The sequence below is a fragment of the Anopheles moucheti genome, chromosome 3, assembly GCF_943734755.1.
Source record: "Anopheles moucheti chromosome 3, idAnoMoucSN_F20_07, whole genome shotgun sequence".
Classification (NCBI taxonomy): domain Eukaryota; kingdom Metazoa; phylum Arthropoda; class Insecta; order Diptera; family Culicidae; genus Anopheles; species Anopheles moucheti.
The window spans coordinates 46,907,731-46,929,876 of NC_069141.1; the positions used below are offsets into that span (position 1 = coordinate 46,907,731).

The 22,146-nt window shown below is 40.7% G+C and overlaps 1 protein-coding gene across 1 annotated transcript; it reads left to right on the plus strand.

Annotated features, from left to right (window-relative positions):
* The first annotated feature begins 1,377 nt into the window (after window positions 1-1,377).
* On the plus strand, window positions 1,378-20,191 carry LOC128305650 (uncharacterized). Its single transcript, XM_053043210.1, has 3 exons — window positions 1,378-2,442; window positions 2,518-6,247; window positions 6,397-20,191. The coding sequence occupies exons 1-3, from the start codon at window positions 2,440-2,442 to the stop codon at window positions 17,319-17,321; spliced, it is 14,658 nt and encodes a 4,885-aa protein (XP_052899170.1). The 5' UTR covers window positions 1,378-2,439; the 3' UTR covers window positions 17,322-20,191.
* The last annotated feature ends 1,955 nt before the right edge of the window (window positions 20,192-22,146 follow it).

Below are 22,146 nucleotides of genomic sequence, written 5' to 3' on the forward strand. Positions count from 1 at the left end.
CTCGCCAACATAGACGCCATCAATTTTTTTCAACACTGGTGGCCATTTTGAAATAGGGGCACGGAGATAAACGTCATTTTTGCGCACATAGCAACACGTCCGGACATACTACTGACAGTTAAAACTTCTGATTTTGCACGCATTCAAAAAGTTTATTTGCAATTGTTCGGTTTATGGCAAATTTGTTGATTGTAAGACAAGCTTGGCAGGCAAAATTTAATTCCTGCCAGGAAAAGAATTTTACAAAGGTATTTTTGGTAAGGTAACAGAAAAGAACCAGCATTACTTGGGAACTGTCATTACGGGCATTTTTACCACGAATATTCACCACAAGGGTTCATAAGCCTTTTCGAATAGGTCGTGTCTACACAAAACGTGTAGTCGTGAACCAAAGCAATCCCACGCAGTATCTTGCAGAGAAATTTTATTCGTAATACGTTATACTGTGCATCGACTAATCTGTTTGTATTCTGGAAAGACGTTCTATTGTAGGGAATTTGTTAATGACTTGAAATATATTCATTAAAAGGCCACGATAGAGTTATTTAAATAAGCGTAAACACTCTCAAATTGTCGTTTCTACAAACACAATTGTAAAATACGTTAAAGTTCCTTATTTCGGTAGGAGTTTAAAATACGTTTTTCCATTGATCAATATCATCGTATTTAAAAAAAAACGTGGAATTTTGGTGCTTTTTAAGATGCACACTAATGCGTTGCGTTTTTTACAGAGTCATCGGTTCGACGTTCTATAACTGAACCATACTAGTCATCCATTCAGTAAATGAGTTTTCATGATGTATTATTAACTCTTTCGAACCATAGTTAAACGCTAAACTTTGCAGTCTGCTCTAGACTGCAATGCAAGCAAAGACAAAGCTGCTCAAACGCTGTTTAAAAGAGTCGCAAACCTTGTTTCGCTTTAACTATTGGAGCTCATGAAGGATCATGGAAGTGCAAATAAATTAGTTGCTCTATTTATTTCCTGTGTATTGTAATCTGTTAATTATCTTTTTCAAATACCCTCACGTATCGGATAATTATAGTAATATACAACGGCAATTTGTATTTCATGTATAAATTAAATCAAATAAACCTTATTGAAACAGAGTCGAAATGTAATATCGAAATCTATTGGCCTAATAGTGATATGTATACCGTAACTATAGCATCATACATTTTCAAAGCACCGGATGGGATAATTTAATGGCAAAGAATCCAAATGGTTGCGATTGAACGAACAAAAATTGTTACGATTTTTTCAACCAAATTTTAATATTTTTCTCCCATGTCCTGTGTCGTAGCCCTTTGTGCTTTGGTTCCGAACTGGTACACACACCACCACCACCAAAAATCGTAAAAGAAAAGCAAGATGGCTACCGTTTTGCTCGCCGTGGAATAATTAAACAAGAAGAGAGCCAAAAGCTCAAGATAAAATCGTATTTTTATTGCTTTTAGGGATGTGTCATACGTTATGTGAAATATGCCGTGTGTAAAAAGTTAGCCCTTTAGTCGAAAGCAATGCAAACTTTGGGCCCACTTCTGTATTCAATAGCCGACCAAACTTGTGGCATGATCTATAAGTGCAAAAGTAAGCAATAGGGGAAAGAAAGTTTCTTCCATGTGGACCTGTACCAAAACATCCACCAATACATTATCCATCATCGGTGATAAATGTGCAGAATTTTCGACTATTGAACCGAATATCTAACATGTTCCGAAAAAGGGTGTTTACAAAAGGCAGTGTTGAGTAGAGAGAGAAAAAAAAACAAATAAAAAAACAATGCTTGTGTTTGTTAGTGCGAGTGCGAAGAAATATTTTTAGCAGTGCAGCATATAACAAAAAAAATAACGTAAAACAAAACACCACTTACATCTGGAGCAGTAATCAATTGTACATCCTTGCCAGTATGTATAAAATTGATGCGTATGCGTAATATAGAGATTGTCCATGCGCTTTCCTTTAAAATGAAGCATCTTGATTTACACACTTTGTTCCAATATCCAGCTCCGTTTCTACCTTGCTTACAACGGCATGCAGCGAATGGCATTGAACAAAGTGAGGACTGTGTGTTGCAAAAGGTGTATTTCGATTGTTTCTCACATGAGGATCAGTGAAAAAGGGACGTTGTGTAGTCGTCATTCAGGAAGCAAAAATATTTCAAATCAACTGAATTCCGTGAATATTATGTAGTTTCGATGGCACAATCCATACATTCACATGTGAATTTCACGAAATGTTTTGAATAGCAGCGTGTGTTAAAACTTGAAAATATGTGACATGTTAGAACTGCAATTGGCGTACTGGGTTTTATTCGTAGTGAAAATACATTTTTCAGAGCAAAATATTTCCCACTCTGAACGGATCAGATAAATGTAAATGTTGCTCCAATGCTGCATTAATTAGGCTAATGGTAAACACCTGCGAAATTAATCAAGATGGTAAATATATTTTTTTGAAACAAAGGTTTATTCGATTGCAAAACAAATAACAACGGCAACGTTTTCTGTTCACAGACTAAAATGATACGCTTACCAGTTGGCGGAGATCAGGAACAGTCGCCACCGGATTTAACCAGTGGGAATGGCATTCAGAGTGAAAATATATGCACAGAGATCCCGAGTCTGCGTGAGAGTGCACCGAAATCCGCCATCAAGATGCAAGAATCCTCTGCCATAACAGCGCCAGCTGAAGTGGACTTAGTGGAGCAGGATCTCCAAAATCAACGCAGAACATCGCACCGGTTGTTGACAGCTAATCGTAACGATGCGATTGGCACTACTTCCACAATATCGTCGACACGGTCAGTGAGTGACCAGGGTAACATGCGGAGCAGTGAACAAAGGATTTCGTCGACAAGTGATCCTTCCAGCACCGCAACCAGCATTATTTGCAGCTTGCCTCTTAACCGATTGGAGTCCATACTGGGAATGTTAAGCGGATTGAAAAAAAGCCCCAGTCACACCGCTGATCTGGTAACAGCGAATGCGGTTTCACGTGACCAAGAGCAAAACAATAGCTCGCCCGCTGGTTCGGACAGTACGTACGATGCACCGAACGATAACAACTTAGTATTTAAGGTGCTATGCTTATACTGTGACCGAAGTTTTACCAACCAAAAACTGATGATCAAACACACGGATCGCATTCATCGAATAGCGAAAGACCGGCGTAGCAGTACCCGTGTACTGTCGACCGCATTGAATGGGTCGGACGTTTCATCATGCTGCCACTTTTGCCATAAGAGCAAAACGCTGAATTTAATGTCAGAAAATTTGCCAGAACTGTTCCAGCACTTGATCTCCGTACATTCTGATCGATACTATGCTTGCGAGTATTGTACCATACGTTTTCCAAGCGATGAGGCACGGGAAGCGCATATGGAAGCTTTACATCCATCTACCAATAGTGGCCGACCAAAGTCTAAAGCCGCACTTAAAGCCTTCAGTCACGGTCAAAACAGCTGTACTCTTCACCATCCACAGCCAGTTGTCAGCGTTGTGAACTGCAAAACGTTCAAAACTAGTGGCGTTTCTCGATCGGAAGCAACGGAACCGTTGCTGACGTTGGACCTCTGTTCCACATCGATGGATCGTCTTGTTGTAAATAATAATAGTGTAAACAATAGCAGCACTAAGGGTGAATCGGTTCAAAACATTTGTTTACGGTCCTCGCTGCGCAATGCTACTTCACAGGCAGTAGAAAAGGATCCTACGAATGGCAAGCCGAAAACCAAGGCCTTCAAAAAGTCAGAGCGATTGCTAAGAAGGAATTCGGAACCTATGCTATTGTCACGTCTGGGTATTACACAGCACAGATTACCTCGTCAAAGCCGTCGGTTACTGGCAGCAGCATCAACCACTGCAAATGCTTCCCTGTTATCATCTGAGACATCATCCGCATCTTCTATATCATCCACGTCCTCGGCCATGGGTACATGTATAGGTAAATTAACCACAAAGAAGAAAAGCCTGATATTGGCAAGCGATGAAGTGCAACCGGTACAAAATTGCTACAACAAAATTACTAAATTAAAAACGATACGTTCGACACTGAGTACCAACTCGATGATGTCGATCGCTGATAGTACGAACATCGAAACGACAGATTCAGGCAAAGTGTTAGACAAAGCACCCGAATGTACAACAAACGGTGGTGCTACAGTCACATCTGCTGGACCAACTAGTGAAACCGTGGGTGGGTTTATCAACCGTGGAACAATGAATAATAATTCCCTTACTGGTAATAGTATTTGGTGCAACAGTGCAGGCAGCATTAGTATCAATGCATCTAATGGCAGCACAGCTATGTTGGCAACGAACAATGGACTATTTGACGAAGATTTCTACGAAACCGTTACACAAAACGTGAAAAACAATCTTAGCTGCCACTTGGACGGAAAATTGGAAGCATCTACTCCCTATGCACCGAGCCCGATGAGTCCAGTCTCAGTTGTACCTGCAGTACGTTCCACTGTCGTCAAGAGTCCAGTGACAACTGATCGTAAAATACACGAAGCGACCAACCTTCCTACCCTTTCCGTAATGTTTCCTACGTTGTTAACTGTAGAACAGTATGGTACGGATCTGAAGCCAACGACGAGCACTGCAATGCTGGCTTCTGTTTCATCCGTGTCGTCAGCAAAAACGAAGAAAACTGTTACAAAAAATTCATGGAAGTGGAAGTGGGACTTTGTGAAGAAATACAAGTATGTAAACGAAAATGGACGAATCGTGAAGAAAATCAAACAACCAACAATCGGACTTCGCGATCTCTCTAAGCTGGACATGTGGACACAATTGACCATGCGTACAAAGCATGAGCTATTTCAGCATCGACGATCGAACGATGATCAACGTCAGGTACAAGCATCGTCCGCCACGCAAAGCGATCCTTTTGCCAAAGATGAACCGATGATAATAGCGGAAGCAGGAGCCACTTTGCGTCATGAAAAACGTGCCATGGTTGAGCAATTGGACCACATACTCGATGCACGGTTGTTACCACATATAGATTTGGAACAGAATGATCAGCGCATCATCAAACTTGAACCATCTGACGAACATGTAACGAAAGAGGAAACGCCATCGAATCTAAGCGCAGAGCCAATTGATGACAAAGCCGAAATCAATGTAACACCAACGCAATGTTCGACGCTCGTACCATGGTCAAACCATCCAAACACACAGTCCAATAATATGGAGTTCCTGCACAATCTACAGCTAATACAACTAAACAGACACCATAAAAATGCACCTGTCGTGTTAAGCGGAGAATGGGCCCGACCTAGGTGTTACATTTGTTATGGCTGTGGTGCGAAGTTTAACTCCCTGAAGCAAGTAGAAGAACACAGAATCTTTAGACATCCTCATGTGCACTCTACCTTCTACGAGATCGTTGGTCGTGAACTCATCGAGAAACGCTTATACAAGCATTTTTTCATCCCTGTTATAGCACTGATGATGCAACAGATGCATTGCATGCGATCGGGCAATCCCGAGCGAATAATGAACAGTGCCATCATGCATGGCATGATTCCTCAACATGCAGGAGTTTGTAGAATCAACACTGTTACGGAAATTAAAAACGAAGATTCTTCGTCAAATGAAGCTACCTCGTTTTCGACATCAACCAGCGCCTCATCGTCGTCGTCGTCGTCGTCGTCTCGACATTCTACAAACACCACGGTGACTACTTTAATGGATACTTGCTCTGACACTATTAATGTTCTTACGCAGTGTTCCGCACTTGCAATCGATGATGAGGACGTAGGAAACAGTGTCCGCTCAGTGATATGCAGCAAATGTCAAAAGGAATGCCAGAATGAGATCCTGCTGTATGCACATATTCTGCACTGCTCGAATGATTATGTGTGGTTACAAGCGAAAAAGCGTATGAAGTACCGTCGTGCTAAACGAAGAAGAGGTGGCAATCGGACTATTGCTAGTTGTGCCCCTGCTATGCTAACGATACCTAGAATGATTCAACATCAACCAAATGCAGTCGAGAAGGTGGAAGCGATAGGATATGTCTCATCCGTAGATGAAAAGCACAGTTTGAACGGGATGGCCGCATCTCAATCAAGCTTAAACAACATTAGCCTCAGCAGTAACATCAGTAGCAGCAGCGACAGTACTTGTGGCAGCAGCAGTACCAGCAATAACAGCTCCTTAAACAGCACTGATCATTCAAAAGTGAATTCGAACCAAAAGGTTCGCAGATCTCCCAAACCAAAGGAGAACGATAGTAAGTATTAAGCATTAATGATCTTCATGGTTAAATACTTCAGTTATTATTGCAATTAGCAGTACTATTTTTTAAAAGTATAATCGTATTGTAAAATTTACCGTATGGCAATGTTCTAATAATTGCATAAATTCCTGGCCTTTTTACAGGTGATATAGTGAAAAAGCTTCTGGCAAATCTACCAGCAAAACGCAACTCACGTGAAACAAATTCTCCAAATTCGACACAAATCAACAAGCGATCAAAAGTGGTAGGAAGGAAGAATTTTTGTTCTGCCACCGTATCTGTTGCATCTAAATCGCGAGGCCACGGAACAAAACTTTCATCTTTACCAATGGGCGAATCTGTCGTAACTCAACCAACACCAGATAACACTGCTCCTGTTCACAATGGTAACGATAATAATAGTAATAAGTCTTTGTCTACTTCCTCAATATCTACAACAACAAGGGAAATAATCTCACATAGTACTGCTGCTACAAAATTACGAACAAGACAAGGTTTGTCGTCGTCTTCTACTAGAGCCGTGCATGTATCGTCGAACAAGGCCCCAAAGACATCTTTCAAAAAAACATCTCCATCCTCAGAGAATACCGTGAGTGATGCAAATTACAAAAGAAGCTCCAAAGAATCTGTGCTCATTTCAGATAAAGGTCCTGAGATTAGAAAAAAAGATAATATCAAAAGAGGAAAGCTTGTAGGGACGATCAATAAGAATAAAATGTTGATGTGGAAGAAGGGACAAAAACGTCAGCTGGTAGGAGTAACGACGACCAACGGACATCACCGAATGTTGCGCAGCAGTGGTAAGCGCTTGCTTCCATTATCGGTTTCCATTCGTCAACCATCCTTATCTTTGCGGTCAATCAGACTTTCAACGCGTGGTAAAAATGTCTTAAATAAGAGAAAAGTGCTGAAAAAACATAAGCCGTTGCCACCTGTAGCAATATTTCCAAGCGAAACGCTTGTTGAAAAAGAATCTACAACGATGGTGGCTAAGGAGGACACCAATAATGCTGCAACAGTAATGACATGTGATGGGAGTAGTGGGTCGATTCCTTCTAACAAAATTGATTCATTTTTGGAAGTTGTAACGTTGGCGAAAGTTAAAGCCGTTAACTTAGCAGAAAGCGAGCGAGCGGAACCGAGCAGTGAAGCTACGGACATGGAACAAACTGTTGATAACATGCAACCACTGGTCAGATCTAGAAATACATCCACATTAGTGGATTTCCCACACAGTGCAACCCAGGTGACACCAAACCAGCCCATAAAGAAGCAATATTCGAAAGATCCACCTGCAACACCGACGAAATGTGATCCTACCCAAGCAGAAAATGTACAACAGTCGTTGTCCTCATATTCTGGTGTTGCGGAACCTAACGAACTGATGGGTATAAGTGGCGGTCAATCTGGAAACTGCAAACCCAGAAAGAAAAAGTTAAACGATTGTATCGCGATGTTAACGGGTAAACTATCACAACAGTTAGGAGTAGATTTTTTTAACAATGAGAAGAAAATAGAAGAGGTATCTCCAAATGAAGCGTCTGCTTCTTCTTGCTCTACATCAGAGCCCGAAAAGCTCGTAACGAAAAATACGACCGCTAGCAGCTGTTCCGTATCCTCTGATGAATGTTCGAGTTTCATAAAGCGAAAAGAAGTTGTTTTGATGAAGGAACAGAATGTCCCTACACATTCTTTGCTACCAGCAGTTGCGCCAAACAATAATTCTAATACATCTTCATCTGTACAAGGCGACACTCTTGCATCATCCACACTGTCAGTTTGGGCGCATGAAAATCGTCAAGATTTAACTGCTTTGCCACCACAAACAGCACCCATTCGTCTGAAAACTGTCAATAGCGTTCAATCTTTATCACCTAACCTAGCAACACCATTGACATTCGATCGATTAACAACTCAACTTGAATTGGCAACCGAACAAATCCTGGATGAACCTTTAAACTTGTCCTTAAACAGCCCTATAGGGCGAGGTGTGATAAGAAATCGCAAAGTGCAGTGGAAACAGGATAATGCTTGCAGTTTCGTATACAAATCATTACATTCACAACAAGAATCCACAATTTCGGCGAACTCCGCTACTACGCAACCAGTGCATGCTCATCGTTTACAGGGTGAAAATATAGTTACACATTTTAATCATTTGCTCGGATCCTCAACGCATACAAACCACCAGAAAGTACGGAAACCAAAATGTACGTCACCTCCAATGACAGATTCCGGAAGTACCATTGCATCAAAAATGGGAGCAGGTAATTTATCGTCGTTAAAACTACCCCCGGGATTAATAATAGAACGGGTTGAATACAAGCAGTCTCGTCCATCTATTACAAAGGAAGTACCATCTGTTACAATTGTGGCTCGCCAGCGTCAATTGCCGGTTCCAGATCTAATTCCATCGATATCTGAAAATAGCGCAACAGATTTGACAATAGAAAAACCGACACCGTTAATGCACAGCTCAAACTTGATGGCCTTTCCTAGTAATTCTTCTAATTTTGTAAGGCCTTTAACAAACAGCACCTCTGGACTTCACTCTGATGCTAACCACGCGAAGATCCTAGGATATGGTACCTATTCCGAGCCAAATGTTCTTACTCGCCGCTCTGAACCAACCACCGACAATGTAGTACCAATGTTACCTTCAGTTTTACGAACTGGTCCATGTGCAGAAAATCGAATATCCGTTACAATTACCGAGTCTAACTCAACTGTTCACGAGCGAATGCAGGATGTACAGAATCCATCGGTTAGCGTTGATTTGTCAACAACGTCTAAGAACGATAAAACGGTTTCATCATACTGTTCACCGTTGCCAAAATCACCGTTGGATTCAGTGCAAATAAGACCACCACAGCGAACATCAGCCTCAGTTATGCCAGCATCGTTGCACAAAACATCCATCGGTGCAACAGGTCATACACCCGGGTCTTCCGAAAAAACACCACCTCCCATGACAACACTGATTATTCCACAAGTCCCTATGCCACCGTTATCGAGTCAGGGAATGCACCCCATAAAACGAGCCAGACGTAAAAGTGTGTTTGTACCATTGCCTGTACCTACGGACGAATCGAATCGTGATGTTATGGCTAAACCATTGAGACAACAACATCCAATCATTCCCACGATTGCAGCACCTCCATCGACATTGCCCGTCACTACTGGCATAACTAGTGCTAATCTGTTGGCGTCTATGTCACTGTCGTTCATTGCACCGGGTTTACTACCAGTGCCTGGGACATCTATGTTAGGACCAATCGACATGCAACGACTTGCTGCTGTAAGGCTTCCTGCACATCTGCAACCACCTGTGATTCCACCTTTAAAAATTCCGGATGCTGCAACTTCGGCCACATTGCTAGAAAAAATATTTCATCCAACACATAGCGACGCACTATCCACTGGGCTCGAATTGAAAACAGACGCTCATTGTAATCAAGCTAAACAACCGCCATCCCTTCAACCGGCTGCTGTGCGTTCACATTTGTATCACAACACCACTGAAGAGAATGCACAATTCATTTCGTCTAGAACGGCAAAACCTCCAACGATCAATGGATTCGTTAATCAATCAGAGCAAATAGCATCCAAAATAAACGCACCTCCGCCAGGCATCAGAATAGACGGGATTCGAACAACTGATACTAAAATCATGAAATCAAATAATTCTTCCGCAGCGAGTAAACCGAGCGGTCGCATAATGAAACGCAGAGCCTCCGTAGCGGACTTGCAAAGAAAAGCTTTGATGGAACAAATTTGGAATCAGTCAATTATAGACAAAATGATGCATGAAAAAGACGCAAGAATTGTAGCCGGTCTAGAAGAGACACCGAAAGCAGTTGAAACGACGACTCCAACAGCAGAGACTGCAATAGAAAAATCCAGTAACATAGAAATAGTAAATGAACCGACCACCGCGCACAAGGGAGAACATTTAGCAGCAATTTCAGAGGGACCACGGGTACATTCGTCGGTTTCTATCTGTGCAACAGATGGAAATAAAGCTGAACGGCAGCATAAAAACGAATGTTTGCTAGAAATAGATCCAATGTCGACAGAAACATCAGAAAACATTAGCAAAACTTTAGTGCTGCACCAAAACGTCGAAGAGCATAATACTGTTGCTGTTGCACTAAACGTGCAGGGTGAAATTGAAGCAAAACTGCAAAACACACAAAATGAGAACAATGTACAACTGCAGAACAAACCCGAAGATTCTACCATCCCATTGATGCATACTGTCGATAAGACAAATGATTCTAACACAACGATTGGCGAAGGCCATTGCGTTCAGGAGATAGATCCATCAACATCTTTATTAACGATTGATAATGCGGACACGATTAAGACTGTGGACAAGGTTGATGCAGCCTCAGAGGATGGTTCGGTTGATACAGCTGACTGTCAGGTAAACGTTGACACACAAAAGCCACCTTCGAAGAAGATTGTTCGAAAGAGGAGAAAAAATGAATTAGCTTCAATACTATCGGACCAGCTGCTGGAAAGTTTTAAAGAGGTGGACAAATCGAGATTGGATGATCTAAAGCTGCTACATGATTTGACATGTGAGACACCTGATGTAAAGTTCACACTGGAACAAATTCCACAGCTAGCGAAGCGCAAGTCTAACCCTCGACTCCCAGAGTTAGTAATGCAAGAAACATCAAAGGCTGCAACCTCACCAAACATAACAACAAAAAAAGTACAGAACTCTAAACGACATGCAAAAGAAAAGGAACTAACAGCACAGCCAACAGCTAAGGAAGTAAAAAACAAGCCATCATTTGACAGCGGCGAACCATCCCCTAGTGAGGTGAAGGGTGTCCAGGTTCAAGAGAGGAAAGAACATGGTATTGTAAATTCTATCAACGATACGAAAGACAATTGTGCCCTTCAAAAACATGCTTCCGAAATGAAAGAAAGTGCCGAAGATCTTGGAAATACACCGGAACAAGGGTTGGCGAATCATAAAGCAACACGATCAAAAACACAAACTACGTTCAGTGGTGAACATGTCTCACACAACGCTCAAAGAAAAACTTTGACCCGCGCAACGAATTCAGAGGTGAATCCAGATGTAGTAGCAAACGACCGAACTGCAGATATTACCATCCCAGACCGTAAGAGCTTGCTACGTAAATTGACTACAACACCGGCTGCTGAAATACTGCAATCTTGTGAGAAACATAATATTACCAACAAAATGGACGATGCAGAGACTGCGAATTCTCTACCGGGTAGTAATAATCGTTTAACGGAAACGATGTCCCATAAAAATATGGACACAACACCAACACCACCTTTTATTGTAGCAAAGGCAGAGTCAAATCCTCCAAAACGAATTATATCTCGCCGTAAATCTGTTTTTGTGGATTGTGATCTAGCCCAGTATGTTGAACAAGAGGAAGAAAAACTGAAAAAGGCATCAACGAATGTTTCGTTCAAGGACGATTTTATGCTGACACCTAGGCGAGGTACGCGAAGCCAAGGCCAACTGGGATTAGATTTAGTGGAGAGCCTTGTGAAAGCGACTATGAAGCCTCGTGATCCTCGTAGACGATTGTTGCAGAAACGTGAAGAAGAGCTTAGTGCTAGAGAAAACAAACTACAGTTACAAATCAAGAACGACCCTCCAATCCTAGTCGAAGAGCAAACGGATCAAGTAGTGGAGAAACAAACGAAAAGCGCTGGATCTAACAGTGTGGCTGTAAAAGATAAACAGTTGATTACGAACGTGGCTGACAGCTTAGTAGACACAAATGTTAAAAATGATAAGGATACCTTATTTTCTATCGGAACGCAAGAACATGCCCCTCTGCGAAGAATCAGTGCCAGGAGAGCTTCTTTATGCGTGCGCCCATTACCAGATTCCAAAAATGTTAAAGGATATCCAGGTACAATGGCAGCATTGCCGGAAGATGATCATCTGCGTGACATTGGCAATGAAGTGAAGCGTATCTACAAGCGTAGAGCCTCAATTTATCAACCAACACCCGAACTGCAACAGGAAGATAAGAATGCCGGTGGGGAGAAGCAAATCAACCGTAAAGAGAGCCAATCCCTAAATGTAAAACCGGAAGAGGAAAACATTTTTCTGGGGAAGAAAAAAGAGACGACAGCACAGAAATCTCACAATCGCCGTTCTAAAACACCAGGCCCTGGTGATTGGAAGCGGCGCAATCAGCTTCCGTTAAATGGGACGTCAGAGCCTCTCATAGAATCGTTACTGCTCCATGCCCCGGATTCAGAATCCAATGCTCCAAAGCGAAGAACGACAAAAAATAGCCAAATTGCAGAAACAGTTTCAAAGTTGTTTAACATACAGGAGGAAATCATGCTGATTGACAGTTCAAGACGTAAACCAAGAAAAGTGAACCTTCCATCCGTATCAACACAGCCGGAATTATTCGTTCAGGAACAACAGAAAGAAACGTTAGCTGGCACAAATGAAGACACCGGAATAGAAAAAGGGAATGAAACAGGTAAAGCATTATCATCATACGAACTGCCATTGGTTGGTAATGAAGTAAGCGAGAAAAAATCACCACCACACATGCCAAGAAAATCATTTTCTTTTTCCAACGACGAAGATGAATCGCCTAAAGCGATAAAGAAACTGGTGGAAAATATCATCAACAACACGACAAACTCATCTAACGCTTCGACAGACTATTCGGACGACGATAACATGTCGCTGGCTTGTTTCGCAGCCCGTAATAATGCACCTGTTGCTACTTTGGGACAATCGACAGACTTGTTTGCGAAACCTCCTTCGAGTACGCCAGTACGTGCTATGTCGGTCATTGCAGACGACGAGAGTACCACTAACACAGATGCCTTAGATGATGACATGATGAGTGTTACAACGGAAATACCACCATCGAGCAACGCGTCCAGAATGGGCACGCGTCGTGTAAGAAGAAAACGTAGAAAGTCTAGGCGGCAGAATAGCAAGATCAAGCGGCAACAGACAAAGACACAGGAAGATAATGACAAACCAGTGCAATCTTTCAATTGTAATCTCTGCCGAAAAATGTTCAAAAAGCTTGACGCGTATAACAAACATCGGATGACGCTCTCGCACATCGCAAAGCTTTCGGAACAGGAATACCTAGTGTCGCAACAGAATCAAGAACGACGGGAAAACGAGTCTTTGCATGTACCGAACGAAAATATACAGCTTCAACCAAAACCTGACGATAACCGACGGACGGAAAAACGAGATGAACCTAATGCAAACAGTATGGATGCAGGACCTGAACTGCTTCCAATTACACCTGACGGCAATTTAGCAATGGCATCATTGCAAATGAAAATGACAGATAACAACAAGCTGCATGATAATCAATCCGTAAAGGAACTAAGTCAAGAGGAAAAACTCTTTTTCGAATGTTGTTCGATGCTGAAAGAGTCTAATTCTGGCGAAAACGATGAGTTGAAGCGTGTTACTGTTTCCTTGAAAGCAAACGAACTCGTAACTTCAACCAATTCCATCAGTCCGTGCGTAGTTCTTCCAGGTAAATCAACCAATGTGTCAGCTGCTGACGCTTCCGTTCATTTGCCGCTAGTTGAACAAAACCAGACAAATCCAGCGAGCACGACGTGCTGCGTGGAAGAGTTTGTTGCGACACAGGTCACAAATATACACCAACAAGAACAGGAAGTAACTTCTCCACAGAACCATGAAGTGTTGCACGAAGCTGCAAATTTTATGGTACAACGGTATGTAGTTGCAAAAGTATCCTCACCACATAACTCGATAAAGTCATCATCGACTATGCCTACCGCTACTACCAGTAAAAGTATTAGTAGTAGTAGTAGTAGCAGTAGCAGCAACAGCAGTAATAGTAGTACCAGTAGCAGTAGTGATAGTAACACTGTCAGCAAGAATAACGCCCATAACGCAAAAATTAAAACTAAAGGAGCCTTGAAAGGATACGACAACTTCAAAGTTTCAATACCAATGACTGGTCTAACTGTGATGTCAACTAACACAGCAAGTACAGTTGTCACCGTTGGCAAAGAATCACGTTTAGACACGCTAGCAGATGTCGCGCTGTGTGGAGACATTCCAAAAGAGTTTGGCATTGGAGTTCAAAGCCATGAAATAAATGCTGCTACACTGGTCAGAGTGGAAGAGCGCGTTAGTACATGCCAGGAAACCGTAGCTAGGTTTCCTGTGGCTGACACTGACATGTTCATAGACGGGAAAAAGCATGTACATGGTGTAAAATTGTTAGAAAACAATGAAAAAGACTGTAATGCTGAGACGAACACTAATTCCTCAATATCACGTGCTAGCGAGCAGAGCAATGCAAAATTCATGACATCGAATAAGATAGGCTGTGTAAAGAATCGAGAATGCTCCACCAAATCACAAAACAAACCCTCGACCAGATGGATAACAGGAGGGCCGTATCGAAGAAGAACGGAAAGAAACAATCCTCCTGCGAATGCAGAAGCAGCATTACAATGTGACCATGCATTTCCATATGAAGGGGATGATGTTTATGCATTCCAAGATTCACCATGCGACGGTGACCTACCTGCGACGTATTCTTCAAAGAAAAATAGTAATACAATGCACAATCAAGGTATGACGAAAAATGAGGAAAGTAGTCAGCAACAACACATAAAACAAAATACCACGGTCACGACCGCACTGGAAGAACATGACGATAGTCAGATGTCCAGCCTGAGCTTTTCCGATCGAGATGATTTTGTTTACGGTACAAATACAATGAGCGAAGAGGAGGAAGAGGAAGAGGACAAAAACAGTAGCATAAGCAGTGAACAGACCACACCGAAAAAGCTAACAAACGCAGATGTTCAGAAAAAGAGTCTGATTATGGGTCGTATCTTTAAAAAGGGTGGAGCAAAAGATAAATTTGTAGGAGATGCGGGGGTACGAAAGAGTTCAACAACTTCACCTGAAACTCCAGTCGCAGAGGTACCGCAAAAAGCTGCAGGTATGTCTGTAGTTGTTTCCAAACCGGCGACAACTCTTAAATCAACTGTTAAAGACTTTGATAAACTGTTCGACACGCTAAAAAATGATGCTGTGTCGGCAAATGAACTGCAAAATAACAATGAAGCAGAGTCCGACGTACGACACGCAGCATTCCCTGCAGAAGAAATTCTTGTTGCTACAATGGGTGTGAAGGACAAGCTAGCCGACTACCAAGCAAATAATTCCGATCATCCATATCATCCTGGACCTAAAGATTTCGGAACAATCAATACCGGTACAGATCGTTTACGTCGACGAAGAGCTGGTCAACAAAAGATACTCACGGAAACGTGGGATTCGGACGAGTTTGAAGACTTTCAAACGGATGACATCATGAGGTTGATTGATCGCACTGAAGATGATACAGTAATCGACAATACATTGTCTAAGAAAAAGATGCCGGTGCACAGGACAACAGATGAAAAGGCCAAATCGGGTAATTTGGAGTGCATATCAACTGACAGCATGAAGCAGTCATCATCGCTCAACGATATCTCCAACAACGAGAATCATAGAATAGACCAAATGTTGGATAAGCATGCTGGATCGAAAAAGGGGATACATTCACTATTCGATAAGAAACCATTAAAATCCGACAATACCACCGTTACGGATGACACTATTCGAAAAGTGATGGAAAGCGTTATATTGGAAACCATGGGTAAAAACAGTTCCAACAAGCGAAAACCAACAGCTGCATTTGCTCCCACATTGGGTACCGATAGCTCGGCAGCTACCAACAGTAAAGCGCTTCGACTCTCGTCAAACAGTGATGGCCAAGGAATTATTTCCTTGGCACCAACTGTTTCCACGGAAGATGTTTCACTAGCATTGGAATTAACATCGCTAGAAGAGCACACACTAGAATCGAGCGTAGTCATATCTTCAAAAACGATAACAAGCAAGTTCAAGCAAAAACTTAGTTCATCAATGCGCTATAATCTACCAGAACTTGAGAGTGCATCTGATCGTAACGTAAAAGAGCCCATGTCAATACAGTCAAAATTAGCGACAAACACTACTAGCATATCTGACACAAATTCTGGTACGAACACGAAGTTAGTGACTACCAGCAGTAAAAACAACAACAACAATAAGAACATCAATAATAATAACAATAATAAATTGTCAGTCAAATCATCGAAACCAGTTACGGGAACCAAGAACAAAGTAAAGCCAAAGTGTACAGAAGAAGATTGGATCGGTAAAACGCCTGTCTCGAGTGGTAAACAGCGCAAAGTGGCTACAAAAAAGATGAAAAACATTGCTTACGACCCTGATAGCGACTATGAGCAGAGCATCAAATGTAAGAAAGTAAAACGCAAATTATTAGAAAATGACATCGAAGCCAATTTGCAGATAGAACACCTTCAATCGACACTGCTGAATGCGGAAGATAGTAGCATACTACTAACGACACCGCGGCGCAAGCGTAACGCTGGAGATATGCTATACTATTGGTCATCCAGTAGTGACGAGGAAATAGAAAAGGAAGAAAAAACTGGTCGGACAAAAAGGCATGGTGATATCACGAAAGATCGTCGCCGTCACTGCAAGCCTATAAACAACAATAATGTACCGGTAGGAAAGAAACGCGGTCGCAAGAAGAAGCAAACACAGTTAGCAAGCATGAACTCCGTAGAACTCACAACTGATGATGCCAAAAAGCAGGATGCGTCTGAATCCGAAAAGGATGAAACTAAATCAAAGAGTACATCATTGGGCCAACCAACTACTGTTACGACGGAAACATCGTTGACAGTGTTATCAGCGAAAAAATCAAGAACAAACACATCAGCTACTGATAAAAAGGTAGGCATAGTACCTAAAACTAAGAAGCAACTTGATATGGAAAAGTCGGTACAGCTACAAACATTACCAGTACAGACAGAGGAAGAAACATGTGGTACCAGTAGTGAACATCTACAACAGCATGGCTGGATAATGGGTGACTCGCACAAAAAGCTTGTAACGATGCTGGCACATGCTAAGGGCAAACATGATAGTCGAAAACAGTCAACTAGCAATCGAAAGAAATGAAACAACACAAAACACACTATCAAGCGTCCAGAGTAGGAAAAACGATGTCGATGGTGTACACAGCGTGGTCTATAGCTGCACACGATCAGTCCATGCTGCAGTAGGACAATTTCAATCTCTTTATGTTGCCATTACTTATAATGTTAAGAAAGTTATTGAAAAAAATACTATTTCGTTGTCGAATGGTGAAACATTGTGGTGCATGTAGGGTTAACAGTTTTTGAACAGCTTGAATTCCACATTAATCTTAGATCACTCCGGGAACGTTGAAATGAAGCAAATGAAAAAAAAGATAAACAGACAAATTCCCGTGCTTTAAAACGCATAATGTGTGTTGATATTAAAGTATCGATTTTATAGTGGATTACAAGTAATGCAACATGTAGTGGATTACATCTAATACAACATGTAGGGGATTACATGTAATACAACATGTAGTGGATTACATGTAATACAACAACACATTAGTTACGCATGACTTAAACGAAACAAACTTTATTGTGTCTGTGGAGAGAAAAACTTTTCTTGTGCAATCAATAATAACGAACAGAAAGAGTAATTGTAAAACCCCTTATGCTGATAGCGAAAATAAAATAGTGTTGAATGGTTAGAAGTAAGATAAAAAAAATAATGCTATCAACTACAAAACAAAACACGTGTTGCATTTTAGGAAGAAACAAGCTTAAGGGGTTTCTTATGATTCTGTTCTACATACTACTGACACAATAGATTGTACGCGCAATTTTAATTGTAGTAAAATTGATGAATAGTAATAGCATCACATCACGGTACTGCACGAATTGCGATTAATTGTTGCTTTTGAACAATAACATCAAATATGTTTAATACTGGTAGCATACTTGTTTAGGCGAACCAAACGGTATAAGGGGGAGCTGTCTTAAAAATGGCGGTCAAAATTGTAAATTATCCCTGTACACAATACAGAGAATTGATAAACAAGTGTGCGGTGAACTATACATAGGAACTGACAAACGAGTTTGCGTGGTGATCGAATCTCTTGGACTTTCGATAGAACCGTTGTATACAGATAAGAGAATGTGCATTCGTTTGAAAAACAACAACAAATGAACAAGACTAACATTAGCAAAATTTCATAAAGACAATTGGTGTAGAATTTCCAATGTGACACACATTTTTTTGTGTGGAGTTGGTGTATGATAACATATAGCAAGAGTTCGGAATGTTTGAAACATCAGTGAAACTTTTGTTAGCACCAGATGTGGAACTCTCTGTGTTTGTTTCATTTTTGTTGGATTCCTTACTTTCTTCTCAATAAATGTACTATTAATTTTTGACATTTCATAGGGAAAATGGTATTACTTGTGATGAACGTTATGTAGAGAAGAAATAAACTACAAATGTTCCAGTTGCTGTGGTTTTTTTGGTAGTTCGATTTTGTTTCTGGTTATGCCACAGAAGTTCAGAATAGGTACAACTATCCTTCAGGATGTCACCAAACCGAGAGTTACTAGCACTTGGGACATTCACAGTATTCATGAAGGCACCAAGGTATCAAGGTACATTTTATTTCTAACTGCTTTAGTTCGCAATGTAAAGCAAAACGTACTTGCTGGCATATATATATATTGCTGCGATGAGAAATATGTATAAAAAAATTATCAAAATACATACCGTGTAAGAGACAAACTTATTCAAATCTTATAACACTAATTATGGAATAAAATACATGAGGTATATTTGTGCATAATTAACTATACGTACGGGACAAAGTATCGAAACAACAAGTAAACAGCAATATTTAATGACATGCGATCTCACGAAGAACACAGAATATCGGATGCAACAGAGGTAAATAAAACGTTTCGCGCCCCCATGCACAAGTGAAAAGGCTGAGGTGCAAAAGGTGCAAAGATAGATCACAAAAAACACGATTTTATACCATATTAAAAGGCATATAAAAGAAATAGTTATGGGATGAGCGTCGCATAGTAAGAGTGGTGCTGTAATGGCTGTAAAACAATAATTTCTGAGTATGTAAAAAACAAAATCTATTAATTCATACAATCCTGCTGCTAAACGCACATCGGCAAATGTAGGTCTGATGGATGCACACAATAAAGCATAAGTTTTGCAACAAAAAAAAACATCAATAGATGCAAAGAAAAAAGGAAAGGAAAGGTTATTAGCGGCATATTAATGTAGGTCTGCGTCTCTTTGAAGCTTTATCATTTTGGCGAGGACGGAAATCAAGCTGCTAACTATTGGACAAGCAAAATAACATCACACAGATCTATATTGTATGACTGCCATATAAACTTAATTCACACGTCGATAGTCCAAAAGTAAAATATCATAAATGTTCGTATTGTGTTGATTAGTTGGACCAGTCTTTGTAGCCAAAACGCCTGTTATGCACATTATGCTGTGCTGCAACCGTCAAAGCCGTCTCTTCTATGTGGTTTGCACGCAGCGCATGTATATGAAATTAAGCATTATTTGGGAGATTGCCGTTTCGTTATCAATTATTCTGAAATGCAAAACCTGTTTAAGTTAATGAGACACACTAATGAGACACGCTACGGCCAAGATGAAGGTTAGGTTCTACGTGCATCAATGATTTCTGGTGGTTAATTGATATGATAACGGTGAAATCAAACATTATAAATATTTTATGGAATGTGCATGGTATGAATTGTTGAAAGGAAAGTGATGAACAAACCCGTTAGATAATACTTACTGCTACATGAAACTGTGCTCCCCATATTTCAGGTGAATCCGCTATCTTACGGGCCAAATAATGTTTATTTCTAAAAATCTCTTTGTTATTTGCTAGCCGATTCATTTTCTCTGTTTACTAAATGTATTTTAGTGATGAATAAACAACTACTCGAGAATTGGACGTGCTGTAAAAGGTATCTAACGAGGGAAAGAAATTTGGTGTTTATTTCCTCCTTTCGCTTAAATAACACCCTAAACATTATTTTATAGTAGTCTGAGCCATTTATCGACGCACAACGAGAGACGGTTGGACGAACACTATTCACAAAAAAATATTTAGTCTATTTTGTAAACTGTCACAATCGCTTATACTATTTATAGCATTGTAAATTTTTACATCAGCAGTGATTGATTCGGCAAAGAAAAACCACAAATCATTAATAAATAGAATAAACAATAGAGGACCAAGACTGCTACCTTGTAGTACTCGTGACAAACTAATAAAAACGTCAGAAAAGTCATAGCCAATTTTTACGCGATATTTCCTTTCTGATAAGTAAGACTCTAACCACTTAATAACTTCCGCAGTTATTCCTAAGTGACCTAATTTCGAAAGTAACAGATGCTGATCGAACGCAGCTTTGAAATCAGTGTGTACTGCGTCTACCTGCCATCCTAAGCCAAAAGACTTAATGCACTCTGACATAAACTGAACGATCAGATTCGTTGACACTGAACGTTTTGGGGACAAATCCATGTTGACGAAGAGAAAAATAGTTCTTGCAGGATATTAATAATGCGTCATGAAAAACTATTCAAAATATTTTGACACCCGCACAAAGGGATATTCCTCTATAATTATTGACATCTGATTTAGGACCTTCGGTATGTATGGTGTCATCCACGAATACTTCGAAATGATAGGAAATTTACAATTATACATCGATAATTTGAGTAGTTTTATGAGTGATACGCAAAGAACTATGGTAGAAGATATGGTTGTTTAGTACGGCTTTTTAATGACATCGATACAATCAGGTGTATAACCCACGACGTACGAACAGCCAAAGAGAGCGCGCTCACTAATTGACCCTTGTGTTATACCCCATCTGAGTACCTCGCTTAGACACTCACTACCTCAGTATTTACTATAATCTAAAGCATGCATTACACTGCTGAAATCTACATCCATAACAGTACATCCATCGGGTCCAGGACTATTAGAAGGCTTCATGCGCTTGATCGCAGCTAACCATGCTTCCGGTATAAGATTTATGTTGTCCCATTGTCAAATTCAACCACATTTTGTGGAATATAAGATAACGCGGATCAACGAACACGCTTTCAAATTTCTCAGCAAAGAGTTTGCTGATATCATTAGGTTTACAAGCTTCACTGTTTCTATGCGTCATTTTAGATGGGATGTTAGACTGCTTTTTTACAGTTAACAAATCGCCAAAATGCTTTAGAAAAAATCGTGTATATTTTTTTTTTTGCATATTTGAAAAATACCGCGAGTAGAGCGCAATATTAAGGCATCTATAACGATTAGTTGCCTCATGAAATTACACTTTTGCACAAGGTAGTCCTGAGTTCTTGAATCGGTTTGGCTTTAATCGGTTTGAGGAAGGTTAACGAACGATTACTCCAATTGGGATATACTTTCCGAACTTATTGTCTAGGGCAGCATTTTTCAAATACACTAGTTATTTTAGTAATGAAAAATTCCGTGGCTGTATGTTAAGTGTTGTATCACAAAACGACCAATCCGTTGAGTCTAGTAGTGCGCGCATCTTAACATAGTTTGCCATAGTGCATACATTTTCTAATCTATTTGCACTTTAATGTGTACGTGTTATGTTCATACACTTTTCTGCGTTGCCGCTTAAGCCACAGGGTAATTAAATTGTTGGTTTGCAAAAGTCAATACAACCGAAGTTTATTTACGTTCTCAATTTTCAGGGGTTTACAGTGTGGAGAACTTTCTTTCTGTCTGATTATTGAGAGAAGTTTTGGAATGTTGGATACGACAATCGAGGTTGCCTGCCTCTGGGCCCGAAGTAGTGAGTGCCGCTCCCACGGGGCAATGATCGGTCTCCCTAGGATGCGTGCCTGGGCCAGGGAC